This window comes from Cryptomeria japonica, chromosome 11 (genome assembly GCF_030272615.1).
Source record: "Cryptomeria japonica chromosome 11, Sugi_1.0, whole genome shotgun sequence".
NCBI lineage: Eukaryota > Viridiplantae > Streptophyta > Pinopsida > Cupressales > Cupressaceae > Cryptomeria > Cryptomeria japonica.
Genome location: NC_081415.1, coordinates 713692809 through 713707689, shown reverse-complemented (window position 1 = coordinate 713707689; position 14881 = coordinate 713692809). Strand labels below are relative to the sequence as shown.

Here is a 14881-nt window from a genome sequence, read left to right as displayed (position 1 = left end):
TTCATTCAAACAATGGTCAAGCAAGAATTCACAACAAACTTTCATACCATCCAAATTTACCCTCATGTTGCATGAGGTGATGAATAAGGTGAAGAATAGAAGAGAGAAAGAAAGATTGATTTTTTATAGTCTAAAGATGTCAAGAAGTCTAAAAGTAGATCTATAGATGACTTATAGCAATATGGGACTATATCATACTCCATGTGGGAGGCACCTAACTGTGCTACAAATGAGACGTACATATCAATTCACAACAAACTTTCACACCATCCAACTTTACCCTCATGCTAATTTTCTAATGTGTGTGCATTAGGTGATGAATAAGGTGAATAGAAGAGAGAGAAAGAAAGATTGATTTTTTTTATAGTCTAAAGATGTCGGGCGGTCTGAATGTAGATCTACAGATAGCTTATAGCAATATGGGACTATCTCGTACTCCTTGCCGGAGGCACCTAACTGTGCTACAAATAAGGCGTACATATCAATTCACAACAAACTTTCACACCATCCAACTTTACCTTTATGCCAATTTTCAAATGTGTGTGCATTAGGTGATGAATAAGGTGGAGAATAAAAGAGAGAGAAAGAAAGATTGATTTTTTTATAGTCTATAGATGTCAGGTAGTATGAATGTAGATCTACAGATGGCTTATAGCAATATGTGACTATCCCGTACTCCTTGTTGGAGGTACCTGACTGTGCTACAAATGAGGCGTACATATCTTACCCCCTATGGGATCAGAACTTGTGACCTCTCTTTCAAGATCACACGTTTTTCACCACTGGAACAAAATCTACAACATCATTAAGAAGATTTGGGATGATGTTCATTGCTTAAAAGATTAAATCATTTTGTTAAAGTTCTTATGATGGACTCTTTAAAGGGAGGGGCGAAGATTTTGATAAATTTTTGTCAATAAATGAAAAAGTTATCACTCTTACCCAATTTGTGTACTCAATTAGCTCATTTAATTTCAATTGGGTTCTTTGGGAAGGATTCATCTTGATAGATTAGATCAATTAGGAGGTGGATGTATTTGCTAATGTTCATGCATCCCCTCCTAATGCATTTGTTAGTGGACGAATCTCAAATCTTCTTGGGTATTCTTAACTTCTTCAATAATCACATGACTTTTCCATGACAATCATTAGGTTTTGTTTTTTTATATATAAATAATTTATTTTTTGACAAACTATTTGACGCTCCCTTAAGTTATTTTAATTTAATGTCAAATTGTTTAATTGCATAAAAATGATTGGGACTCTTCCCATATTTAGAAATGTATGGAGAAACAACTAAATACAAAGAACATTGGTTTGACAAAATATAAATTGGGTACAAATTTGTACCATCTATTGAGCTTTATATAAGAAAATAATTTTTATTATTTGGGGGAACTTTTATGTGTTCTCTATTAATAAAGCTAGCCCCTTAACTTGGAAAAATGTTATTGATGATAAATTTAAGTTAAATATATAAACTTATTTTATCTGTAACTTATAATACTAACAAACAAACAAAAATTAAAAAATGATTAATAATGGACTAAAATTGATACTATTCAGAGTAGATTTAGAAAACATCCAAATTTAAATGTATTAAATTTCATCCCAATAAAAATAAGTCTATCACTCACATTAGAAAATTATATAAAGATTTCATGATCATCCACACAATCAATCACTATCAAACCAATCACAATAAGACATATGAACACTCAATATCTTTAAATTTACTTACAAATTTATATAACAACTTTTACGTCATCCATGACATTTACAATTTTATTAAAAAGGTTACACCATTCATATGAGATTCTTAATTAGCTTAATGTTTAATATGAAAATTGATTTAAATAAAAAAAGTTGGATACAATATAAAAAAGTAGAAAGGAATATGTAATAAGATAAAAAGTCTCAATTCTCATTTAAATTATTTGTGGGGCATGCTATTGTGATGTAAAATATTGTTGTATTAAATAATATCTACACTTATCTCTAAATTGTGAAAAAACTATAAATAAAAGTACAATTTAATGTGCATAATTATTATATTCACATATAATTTACATAAAAAAAAGACAAGACAATGCACTTGAAATTTTAAACATTTCATGAGATTACTCGTGTAGTGCGTAACCTTACTACTTTTTTTTTTATTATTATAAAATGTTGTACTTATCTATAAACTTTTTAAATTCACATCTAAAGAGATGTTAGCTTAATGTATATATACCTAGTGTTGTTCATGACATTATTTCATAATTCAAATAAATTTTTAACATTATAAGAATATACAACACACAGAATGGGGATTATTACCACATTATATTTGGGTGGTTGGGTGGAAATAGCCTCCTACTTGGTATTCAAGAGGATAATGGTTGATGTTCATTGATTAGACTAGACTATTGGCCTATTTTTTTTTTTTAATATTTGAGTGGAGACTTCAATTTGCACCTATATTTTGTGAAATGATTAGTTTTTAACATTTATACAATTAATATGGAACTTGTCATTACTTTTATAATCACCTTGTTTGAATTCACTTGAAATGATCATAGATTGACTGTAGACAATGAAATGATTGTATGCTATAACAAACAATACTAATGTGTAAAAGCAGTAGGATTATCACTTAACCATACCTTAAATATTAAACACTAGCATGTCAAACAATACAAGTGTGTCATAATTATGGGAGTCACCTAACTTGTCCACCTGCTCATCCTTGCTTTGCTCACCTTCAACTCCATAAGAATGTGATATGTGATAGTTGATAGTGTGTTAAATTTTTTAGAACAAGGTACACAAATTAAATGTAGAGAAATCTATAACTTCTTATATCAATTATAATCACCATGATATTTCTCACCTTCTCACTTATACATTTGTTCCATTCAAACAATTCGAATATACACTTAATATTCATTTGTTATTAGAAATTAACTAGTATATGAATTCTCTATCAATTTTCATAGAAAAATAATTGCATGATCAAGATTAGAACTTATATATAGGGGAAGAGCACCAGTCATCATCAATGTTCCAATAACCGTTCACTCCTTGCACACCCAATCGCCCAATTACTAACTTTAAAGAAACCAAACAAAAAAACTAAAAGTTCATTAATAAATTTCACATGTACTAGTAGACATCCATTTTTCAACATTTTTGGATCATAATTGACCCATTTGTGCATCTTTATTGGTACCCATAGCACACAAGTACTGGGGCATTTGTGCAGGCAATTTTAAGTGCATGGTTATCTGGGCATCTTTAAGTAGGCATTGGGTGCCACTTTGAAATGTGTACTTTTTAACTCTTGCACGTATAACGGATCCCACAATGTGCATCACCCAGAAGCCAAAACAATAGCTATAAGTAGTTAAGTTGCACACAGAAACAATAAAAAAATGTCAAAATCCAATGTACCGTTTAGAATCTGTGGGTGTGCAAAATCAGCGATAACGACTAATGATACGCTTTCCCTAGACTATATGAAAAACTCACGCCAATATAAAACATTATTCAAGAAAATGGATGATGGAAAGATACACCACTTAATAGATGATTGAGGAGGAAAGTCCTTGTGACACTAGCATGGGCATTGAAATCAAAATCACACGTGCTAGGTGGCTTGAAAAAAAAGGCTTGGACCATCAAACACATCACAATCTAGATAGATTGAGTGAAAGAAATATTATTACGTCCTAAGGAGGAAGTGGGTGTTACTTTCTTCACTTGGATGTTTACCATGCTCCAAAAATAGGAGTCCTCAATGCTTTCATCTAAGACAAGTACTAATTTTGTACCATGAAATGAGATGTGCGTTCCAATACTCAGTGTTGAAAACTCAGACATTTTTATAGCCAATACCCAAAGTTTTATTTGATATTGATATTGATATTGAAATTGAAATGAATATATATGGATACGTGTGGTGTGAGAGTGAATGAGTCAATTATGTAATTGTTCATGTTCATGATAGCCAATTTATTATTATTATTATTACTTATATATATATATTTTTTGGTTGTGATTGCATAATGTCCCTGTTTGGGGCGACGAAGTCAAGTTTGGATTTGTTAATGGCCAAATCTTGTGAACACGTATAACTGTAAGTAATTATTCAATTTCAATCATGTCTCAAGTGAAATTAGAATTAAAAAAAAACAATAGTGAGTCAGAGAAACAAAAAAAATAATGATAAAAATATTTAGGCTTGGTGCTAATAAGTGAAAAGAAGATAAAAAAAGGGCGAAAAAAGGTACTAGTTTTTCCACTCTATGCAATGCACGCCCTTCTAGGCAATGTGGAAAAGAGCCCCGAAAATCCAAATAAAATAATGGAGTAGGTGTGAGTGTAATTATGATAAAGTAGGAAAAACGTTGAATTGTGGGACTCCTGCCAAACTCCTAACAATAGAATCTAATAATAAAAATGAAAAAAATAAATATAGGAAGAAAAATGCTTCTTCTCTTCTTCTTCTCGTTTTCCTTGTGTACTGTGAAAAGAATGAAGGAATCCAAACCGACGGTAGATGAAAAGGATGCTACAGTGTTTTCCTCCACCTGAAAATGACGGCTGCAATAAAATAAGCGGCGTAAATCCGTCCGAATCAATACTGAAAGATTACACGGCAAGCACAGTGACTTGCAAAAGCGACCGGCTGGGCCAGTCAGTCGCATGCAGACGTCATTGACGTACAAAATGGAGGCTAGCAGAGGGAAAAAATGTTCGTCAATTGAAGGAGGGGGGAAGAGCACAGTATGTCGGCAAGTTGGGCGGGGGAGAAAGGCGGTAAAAGATGGAGGAAAGGGGGGCCCCTGGGAAGAAGAAAAATGGTGGTTGTGTTGTGGTGGTCACAAATCGACAAAACTTTTTCTTCCTTTATACATTTCTTTCTTCATCGTCTTCCTCATATAGATGGATGGATAGATGGGTGATTTAATCTTTGTTGTGGTGATGTAAATGAATGAAAATTCGGCTACGATGATGGAACGCGCAGAGAAATAGACGTTTCCTCAGACGCCCATTTCATTCCTTTTCTTTTTAATTGTTTTTCTTTTCTTTTTTTTTTTCTCCTTCTGTCATGAGTGGTAGCAATCTCTAGTGACTGACACACAGCAGCCTCTCAGCCATATTCTCTCTTCGTCTCGTCTGACAGAGGATTAGAGAGAGAGAGAGGGGGTATTTCAATTCTCTCATTCATTCGATTTGGTTTGGTTTCAATTCGTTTGCTTCCCTGCAGCATTAACGCAAAACAATCCGACAACATCCACTAATAATGAGAAAGAGTCAAATCACGAAAATCAATCAGGTTTCTTGATGCCTGCGCTTGCTGCTCTGTGATCAATCAGAAAAGGACAACATGGTACCGTCTTTAAAGGGGAAAAAAAATTATAGATTTTAAGTAGGGAGAGCTTTTGCGGGAGCGAGTCCTACAGTGCACAATTCTAGTCTGACAGATAGCAAAAGCACCCAACAACATCATGCGCAAGGATCTGTTTTGTTGTTCCAACTAGAGGGAGAAGAGCCAGCCTTTTTGCTTTTAATATACCCTCTCTGGGCTTAAGCCATAAAAATAAATTATTTGTATCTTGTTGGATTTTTATATATTATCTCCTCTTTTCTTTCGGGCTTTCTTCTTCTCCTCCTCCTCTTGTGCTCCTCCTTCCTTTCTTCTTGTGCTGCTCTGCTCAGCGGATGTTGGGATTGTCGTCGTCAACTAGAAAGGAAGGCTGACAGTTTCAGCCGGCGTGTGCGCAATATATAAATATTTTTATATTGTGTTCACAATCCATGTCTAAATCTACATTTTACATCTACATCGCAGCTGTCTCAAATCACACTCACGCAGCCAGGAGGACTGAGACAAGCATGATTCAAGCCTAAGGTACTTACTCTCTTTGCCCTTTCTATCTTTCTTGTCTATGTTATACTGAAAGCGTTTTTCTTTCTTTGTTTCTTTTGGTGGCCTCATAAATCTTGTCTCTTGTTCTCACGTGCCTGCTCTCTGCTGTAACGCTACCAGATTCTCTGCCCTCTTTAGCTCTAATTTACTGACCTTTGGATAATCTGGATGCTTGTAGCGTACCCTCAATTCGTGACTGAAATCCCCATGTTCTCCATATGACCGTCCGTAAGGGTTCCGACAGCCCTCTTAAGAAAGCAACTACTACTACTACTTTGCATGGGTCAGGTTCAGTAAGGATGTCGTCCAGTTTCAGAAGACGAGAGATAGAGAGAGATAGAGAGTTTGTGAGAAAGCTATGGACTAGTTAGGACTTGAACCTAGGCGTGTGCGTTCACGACCCTCTTCAACTACATGCCCGCCTTACATTCGAGACTTGATGGGCTGTGGATTGATGGCCTTGATGTTCCAGCTTCGATGGAGTGTAGAGTGACTGCTTTCTGTTTGAGATTTGATGGAGTGTGGCTTGACCCTCCAACGGGAAACAGGACAAACCCCAGTGTCGTCGGGGGTTCAATTCCCAACAATCCATCAAGGCATTGCCATATGAACAACAGGTTTGTCTGTGTTTCTGACTGTTCTTGGGTATGGAAAACCGTGCAGGTTCAGCGTGCCATTGGGGGAAACCTTGTGTTACGCAGCCCGCCTTGGGTTCATGGTGAGCACTGAACAATATCATTCTCCCCCATGTTTCTGATTATAGCACAGGTTGCCGCCTAAGAAGTTGGTCAGATTTTCAAACCCTCAATTTTACCCAAGATGGTGATGTCGGATTCCTCGAACGTCAACTGTAGCAGTTTCTGGAGAGCCCTTTTCTCAGATTTAGGTTACACCCAATTGAAACTAAGGATTTTTATGTTTTCGGGTGCACTGCTACGAGGGTTTGGAGAGAAGTACCTGAAGAGCAAGGGCCCTTACTGCTTGTAGAAAGTGGAACTGGGTAACATAGTTTCCAGGCTACTGCATATTGAAATACTAATCTGGAATATGCCATTTGGTAAAATAACTGTTTGTTCGTGAGTTTAATTATATCACTTCAATTTTAAATTTTTCAGTGTGTTAAATTGAAGTCGATGCTTCTGCTGTCTATTTCCCCTTTTTAAGAAAGAAAGAGATTCTTTGATTATTGGCATCCCAAAATGATATTGGAGATACAGTGGATCTACTAAGAATGAGATATAGTGGATCTACTAAAGATTTAGACAAGTCATGTGCATGAGCAAGAGATAAGTATAATAAGTGTATTGCTTGGCTTCACGCTTCTATGTTTTATTTAACCACCTTGAATGATTCCTAGTAGTTATCGCTTGGCAGCAGCGTTGTAGCACCTAGCTGAGATGTTTAGGCCAAGATAAGTCCTGACATAACTGTCTTGCAGTCTTCCATTTAAACATTATTGTGGTAATGTTATGAACCTTGAACTCTTAGATTTAGTCAAATAGGTTATTCTGAAATGATGCCAAGATAACTCACTGTAGGATGCTTACAAGAGATAGGTAGTTCTGTCACAGCCTCGGCATAAAAGAAAGATTGGAAAATATATGCATTAGTTTATTCGCTCATATATGAATGTCAATTCTATCAGATTTCTCTCATATATTAGTGTATTTGCTCATATATGAATGGTTTTCTCTACTAAATACCAGACTTGTTCAGTAAGGTAAAAGAAATATCTCCAGGAAAGGAAGCAACCATAGATTGAAGAACAAATAGTAGACAACTCAAAGCTTTGGAGTTGCAATTCACATGTTGATGATGCAGAGAGCCTGTTGTGATACAGGAGGCTGCAAAATGCAGAGCAAAAATTGTCAAATATATAAATTTAGGATAAAGGGTTAGCGAAAATTTGCAATAGCTATCCTGTGCGAAAAGAATGAATTGATCAAACAGGTACTATTAGAAGTAATTCAAAGTAGTAATAATCTGTAGATGTTGAAAGTTCCCCAACCCCAATATTTAAGAATTAAGATATGTAACTGATTATTTGAATTACAACCCAATTTTTTCATCAGAAACTTAATCATTTGTTTCTTCTGGGTTCTATGACAGAGTATGTTATGCATCTAACAGCAATGGATGGGAAAAACATCATCCTCTTTTATTAGAAAATTTCAATTTTCTTATATTGAAGGGTGCTACTGCCAAAGTCTGTAGGCTTTCTCTAATTTCTGTTGTATATTTTATGATCTGAAGCAGCAAAATTGTTATTTGTTTGGGATGTACAGACCAGAATTTCTTTTGCAGAAATACTCATTGTATTATAAACAATAAACAGAGCTATTCATAAGAGGGGGTTAATCTGCAAAAACTATCGCCATGTTTGGGATCTTCAGACCAAAAGTTCTTGTGTAGAAACATTCATTGCATTTAAAATAATGAGTGAAATATTGAGATGTTATCCAGAAAAATAAACACAAGTGGAAGCAGGACCTCATTAAACAGTCACGTATAAAATACTAAACAAACTTTAATTTAATTTCTATTAAGAGTCTGTACTAATATTTTTTCTCAAACTCTTGTCAAATGTTCTTGCACAAAAAACTCTGGAACTGGAAAACAAGCCAATTTTGAGAAACAGATATGCGAATAAGTTTTAGGAACCTAAAAATATTAGTTCCTTCAACGATGAAATAGTGATTTTACATGTGTATTTGTTGGAGCCATTGGAATCAGAGAAGAATATATTCATCATAGAGTGATTCGTGTAATCTTGATCTGCAAACAATTTCTTATGTTCTGAGATCGAGTGCATCAATTATACTAAAATTGAATGAAATGCAGAAAATTGAGATCTCATTCTCCAGAGTGGGACTTTAATTCATATGCTTATATTGTTGCTTCCAATAGCTTCAGTCAAAGCTCTGTTTTTTAAAGTTTTTTGTGTGTTTGTGGCTATTGGATATGGGTATTTGGTGATGATATTTGTTGATTACTGCAAGCAGTTGTAAAATCCAGTTTCTTTTGTCAATAGCTTTCAAAAGCTGCATCATATTAGCAGGAAAAAATCATACCAGCCTTCCCATCCTTATCTCCTGTGTTTTTTGCTTAACTTTTAAAATTTTGAAATCAAATGGACCTTTTCCTTGAATAGATAGACATTGTGTGTACATTGAAAAATAATTTTCATTACTGTTTAGTAGCAACCAGCAAAATTTCATTTGGTGATTGGTTTTAAAAGTTTTGCATTGCTTTTGCTTGATCTTTTATTGGGAAGCAGGCCTATGTGCAATTGCTTCGTGACTTTTTTCAGAGTTTTGGTAGACTTGTTTCGTGGTTTAACATAGTGCACTGATGTTGTGGCCTTGATTTATATTGTTGGCAAATACAGCCGTTTGAAGATTAATTATAAGTGCATGGAAAGGTTTCTTCATATCAAAGATTCATTACACCCCTGCTTGATTGTAAAAGAAATGATTAAATTTGTTTAGGCAAGATCATTATAACTTAAATGTTACATGTCACCCACAGTCAATGAATAAACACCTTAAATTATACATGGTCTAATCTATGTGTCTTTTTTCATTGCAGAACAGGAAATATTAGGTCTTGATTCTCTGACTTTGACTTGCCTAAAAAAAAACAAAGGAAAAACAAAGGAGTGGCAGAGTGATGCACTGTTTCAAGCTTGAACGCCTCTGGTCAATTCCTTGCATAAGTCTGAATTGAAAGTGGATTCATATTGCCTGGGGAATACATCATCATAAACTAAGAATTCTAGGATCTGACTGACCCTCTTCTCAGTAACTGGTATATGAATCATAGTTTAAATCCAGACAGTCAAATATGTTTATCCTCCCAAATGAAATTGGATAGACTATCCAGTACAAAATACCCAAGTTAGAAGTGAGTTCATCCTGTAAATGGCATCCATTTGATACCTTCTATCATTACAATTCATCCCCAGCAGGAAAAATATTGGCTATTTTTCTTAGCACTGCTTGTGCTACAGGATTCCTGCTCTATACCAAGCTTTCATTCTAAAAAAAGTCAACTTGCAACTCTAACCAGCCTACTGACTGTACTGGCAAAGACATGAAATGGGATTTCTGCAGTGACATTCATTGACCCTCTACCTGTGTGGGTTGGCCCAAGCAAAAAGTTTTCAACAGATACAGCTTGGCTAAGAAGCTAAGTTCAAACAATGGCAACCTATTTTCCAGGCGCAAATATTCAAGCTGATAATATGCAGACCCTTTACTTAATGAACCCAGGTTATGCAGGTTATACAGATGCAGCTACTCCTGGGAACATGGTTCTTCTAAATCACTCAGTAGGAAATGCATTGCAAACTAATAATCTGGCTGGTGGGCAACACTCTCAGCATTTCATTGGGATCCCACTGCCCACTGCTCCACTTTCACAGCGTACTTCTGTGGGGATGATGGGGAATTCTCCTACAGCTCCACAGGATGTCAGCCCAAATTTGTTTGCATCACGAATGGGAGGTCATCCTTACAATGTTTGGCAGAATGGAGCAAATGAGTTGACATTTATGCAGGCAGCAGATGCATCGGGTAGTAATCAGTCACTATCTGGACAATTGAACAATTCTGGAAGTCTGAGCCATCAGTCAGTTGCGGAGATTTCCCAGTTAGGGGTGAGGCGAGCACCTTCATCTTCCATCCAAGAACAGCAAACAGGAATACTTCAAAGTGGACTAAGCTTACAGTTAGAGCATTCACATGGTTCCACTGGCCATGGACAGGGACTTTCACTTAGCCTTTCACCTCAACAGCCATCAACTGTGCAACTGTCCTCTTTTCAAAACCATCCTACTGACTCAGACATAAACTGCCCGGGCAGCCTTTCTGCAACTTCAGAAGAGAACATGAGCAGGGGTGATAGAAGCACAAACAAATGGGCAGGAGGGAATCTTGCTCCTTTTCGAGCATCCTCAAGAGATGGAATGCTAGGAGCTGGGTTTTCCAGCCCCGGGTTTTCAAGCACTTTGCATGGACCTGGACTTGGCAAACAGATGCAACTGGATTCCAGCACCGCTGGAGCTGCAGGACTTCCAAACATTCTAATAGGCTCAAAATATCTTAAAGCAGCACAGCAGTTACTGGATGAAGTTGTCAATGTTGGCAAGGGAATTAAACCTGACTCGGCCAAACATCAGAAGTCACAATCATGGATTGGCACAATGGCTAATAAAGAGAATAGTGGCAATGAAGGTGGTGGAAAGGATGGGGCAACTGCTGCATCTACATGGCCTTCAACTTCAGCCCAAGAGAAAAATGATCGTGGCCCTGAGCTATCCCCAGCAGAAAGACAAGAGCTTCAAATGAAAAAGGCAAAGCTGTTGGCCATGTTGGATGAGGTAAACTATTATTTTGTTCATTTTTTTGTCAAAATTGTTAATGGCAAAAAACTATCCTATGCAGTAATTGTCAGTTTTAAAGTATGTATACAAGACTACATCTTTTGGATGAATTTGAGCACCGGTGATGTAAAGGAAAGAGTTTACAAAGTTAAACAAACATTAAGGTAAAAATGGAAAATGGGATTGGAAAGCCTAAAATAATAATTTGTATATTGTAGATTTATTTTAAAATCTTAAGTGATTTTGAATGAAGCTCTATCTTTTTCTTTGGGGTCTTATTTTTGTTTAACAAATCAGATTTGGGTATGGGTTTGTGGCTGTGATGTGTCAGTACAATATTTTATTTTGAAGGGCTCTGTATGCTCATATGGGTTTGTGGCTGTGATGTTTCAGTACAATATATATTTTTAAAGGGCTCTGTATGCTCATTTGTGTATATACATTATGCATTACTGATGTGTAATAATCCCTTTTTCCTTTTTGGGTTTGCTTGCAATTCAGGTTGACCAGAGATACAGACAATACTATCATCAGATGCAGATTGTAGTTGCATCATTTGAAGCTGCAGCAGGGCACGGAGCTGCCAAGACATACACAGCTCTTGCCCTGCAAACAATATCAAGACATTTTCGGTGTTTAAGAGATGCAATCAGTGGACAAATTCGGTCAACCAGCAAAAGTTTGGGAGAGGAAGACTCAACTGGAACTGGAAAAGGTGAAACATCTCGTCTTCGATTTGTAGACCAGCAGCTGCGACAGCAACGTGCCCTTCAACAATTGGGAATGATTCAACAACATGCCTGGAGGCCGCAGAGAGGGCTTCCAGAGCGATCTGTTTCAGTGTTACGGGCTTGGTTATTTGAACATTTCCTTCATCCGTAAGTAATCAACTTGAATTATGAGACCATAATTTCCTTTCTGTGCTATTCAATCAGTGAACAGCTGAGGAATCTGTATCATGATTTTATCTATTGTGGTTGTTGTAACTCGTGATTACCCTTCCACATTTAAATGCATTTGCTAATTTGTATCTAATTTGTTACTTTTGTGTTTTAGGTATCCAAAAGATGCTGACAAAATTATGCTTGCAAGACAGACTGGTCTTACCAGAAGCCAGGTATCATTGGAAGACCCCATTCTTCACTTCATCTGAGAAATTATTTAATGAAGCCAATTTTTAATATATATTATATTAACACAATCTGTAATTATGTGTTACTAATACAGGTCTCAAATTGGTTCATAAATGCACGTGTCCGCCTTTGGAAGCCTATGGTAGAAGAAATGTACATGGAGGAAATAAAAGAGTCAGATCCAGAGCGTGGTTCAGATGAAAAAATGAGCAAGGAAAGTGGTGAAAAGAAAGAAGAAGCAGCATCAAAGGCTGGATCTGTTGGGAACAGTGGTAATGGGATTGAGCAGAAACTTGGAAAATCCACAAAGCTTGATAATAATACACTGGATGCAGGCAATGACCAAAAAACTCTTGGTGCTTTGAAATCTGATAACACCTCCAATTTGATGAATGGCAGAAACCAATCCTTTGGCATTAGTGGAACATCAGATGGACAAGTGTTTCATGAAGTTGAAAATGATAGTATCAGGCAAGGGCAGCTTAAAAAGCCCAGGAATGGAACTCAAGAGTCTGCATCCCTTTTGTCCCCAAACATGAGCATTGATGTTGATTTGAAATCAGAAGATACAAACAGTGGAGAGTTCGGGGATAATAACAAATTCAATGATGACAGGCAGAACACTGAAGATTACAGCCTTGTTCATAATGCCATGGTTCATCCAGACAATACTGGAAGCTTTGGGTCATATCAGCTTGCTGATTTGAGCAGATATGGACAAGAGTCATTCACTCCAAGATTTTCTGGAAGTAGTGGTGTGTCACTCACTTTGGGGCTACAGCACACTGATGGCCTATCATTATCTGGAACACAGCAGAGTTACATACCTAGCCATGGTCTAGCACCAGGCAGAAGGCATGATCTTGGTAATGATTCTAGTGATTATTGCAACATTGAAACTTCAACTGCTCATCCTGGAAATGCTTATGAGAATATGCAGAACCGAAAGCGCTTTGCAGCTCAATTAATGCGCGACTATGTTGCCTAGGCCAGAATAGGTATGCTGTATACAAAACTAGTATAGCTTGCTTAGCTTAACTATTCTATACACTCATTTTCACTTCCCTTGTATCCTTTAGGAAAGTTGTAACTTATATTTTATTTACTTCTGCTGTTAGTGGTGTCAGATTTCTGTATAAGCCATAAATTGTAGGGAAACCATATTATTTCGAGGCTTCTTTTTTTCTTCTTGACATGGAGAGAATAACTGGAGGCCTACTGTATAATGAAAGAAAGAGTACTGGTTGCTTGAGCAATCTTTGCAATTGATATAAAGATGCCTTTCATTATGAAATTTGTAAATAATCTCATTTCCCAGGGAGCGCTCCTCTCAGAATGATACCTCATGTAAAAATATTAAAATATGCAAAGTTGTATTGCATGTCTGCTGCTGTCAAAGATTAACATGTTATGAATAAATATTTTCTATTTAGAATTGTGCAATTACTGATTCTTTGGTGATGGAAATTAACTGTCATACTACATATAATTTTGCTTTCAACTTGTTTTGCTTGATTACAGATTAGTAATAGTAAGCAGCACGCCATGGATATATTTTTTTATATGGTTATGCATTTTTATCCAATAAATCTGAGTAATCAATCTTATCTATGTGTTGATCGTTGAGTTTCAAGTCTAGAGGGGCACTGAAGTATGCTTATGTGGTAAGTCGGTAGTATTATCTATGTTCTGTCATAGGTGCCATAATGACTACAACTTGCTTGTGAGTAGTGACCAAAATCAGGTTCGCTGCCTATACAGTCTTCTTATGTAACTGATGCACCTGTGCATTTTGGTACTAGTGGAACTTAAACTATAAGTGGTAAGTTGTGATTGCAAATATATTGCAATGTTCAAATTACTCTTTAGATATTATCTAGGTTTGAATGTAACTGATAGTAAAAGACAAGCACTTTAACATGTGGCACCCATCCACACCCCCCCCCCCAATACCCACATTCTACATTCTCTCACTTTTTACATCTCATCTTAAATTTCATCTTGTTGGTGTAATGCCAATTTCTCTTGAACGGTTGTGTTCTGGTTTTGTGCGAAGGTCACCCTTATGTTCCTTGTTTGACTCATTTGAGACTTAGAAGTCTTTTTCACGATCTTTGAGGCCCATTCGCAGCTCAGCTGCTGCTTTTCTGGGAAATCTGTAGCATTTCTAAAAGCGTACAGCATTGCTGCATTATTTCATGTATGACTGGAGACAATTGCTTAATTTTCCAATGACCATTAATTGCTAGTGTGGGCTTACTGTTGCTTATATAAGCATCTCAGTTCTCCATTTTCCATAACATTGCATTACCTTAGATCTTACCAAGATATCTACTTATCACTATATTTTATTACATGTTGCTGTCATTTATTTTTGCTGTTCTTAAGTAGAGGTCTAGTTGATTGTGCAGGCACACTCCTACATCAACGTTCTCACTTTCTTTCATA

General features: G+C 36.3%; 1 protein-coding gene across 3 annotated transcripts; it reads left to right on the top strand.

Annotated features, from left to right (window-relative positions):
- Positions 1 to 4878: 4878 nt before the first annotated feature.
- On the top strand, positions 4879 to 13876 carry LOC131061321 (BEL1-like homeodomain protein 1). 3 transcript variants are annotated; one of them, XM_057994950.2, is made up of 6 exons: positions 4879 to 5899; positions 6096 to 6974; positions 9506 to 11297; positions 11802 to 12178; positions 12357 to 12417; positions 12528 to 13876. In XM_057994950.2, the coding sequence occupies exons 3-6, from the start codon at positions 10119 to 10121 to the stop codon at positions 13419 to 13421; spliced, it is 2511 nt and encodes an 836-aa protein (XP_057850933.1). In that variant the 5' UTR covers positions 4879 to 5899; positions 6096 to 6974; positions 9506 to 10118; the 3' UTR covers positions 13422 to 13876. The 3 variants fall into 3 exon arrangements, with proteins under 3 accessions (XP_057850933.1, XP_057850935.1, XP_057850932.1); XM_057994952.2 differs by lacking the exon at positions 6096 to 6974 and having other exon boundaries at positions 9511 to 11297; XM_057994949.2 differs by lacking the exon at positions 6096 to 6974.
- The last annotated feature ends 1005 nt before the right edge of the window (positions 13877 to 14881 follow it).

What these genes read in the sequence shown, in the direction of transcription:
- LOC131061321 (XM_057994952.2), top strand. Translation starts at nt 10,119, where the DNA reads ATGGCAACCTATTTTCCAGGCGCAAATATTCAAGCTGATAATATGCAG. An exon ending in TGTTGGCCATGTTGGATGAG is followed by an intron (nt 11,298 to 11,801) that starts GTAAACTATTAT and finishes CTTGCAATTCAG; the next exon opens with GTTGACCAGAGATACAGACA. An exon ending in CTGGTCTTACCAGAAGCCAG is followed by an intron (nt 12,418 to 12,527) that starts GTATCATTGGAA and finishes TTACTAATACAG; the next exon opens with GTCTCAAATTGGTTCATAAA.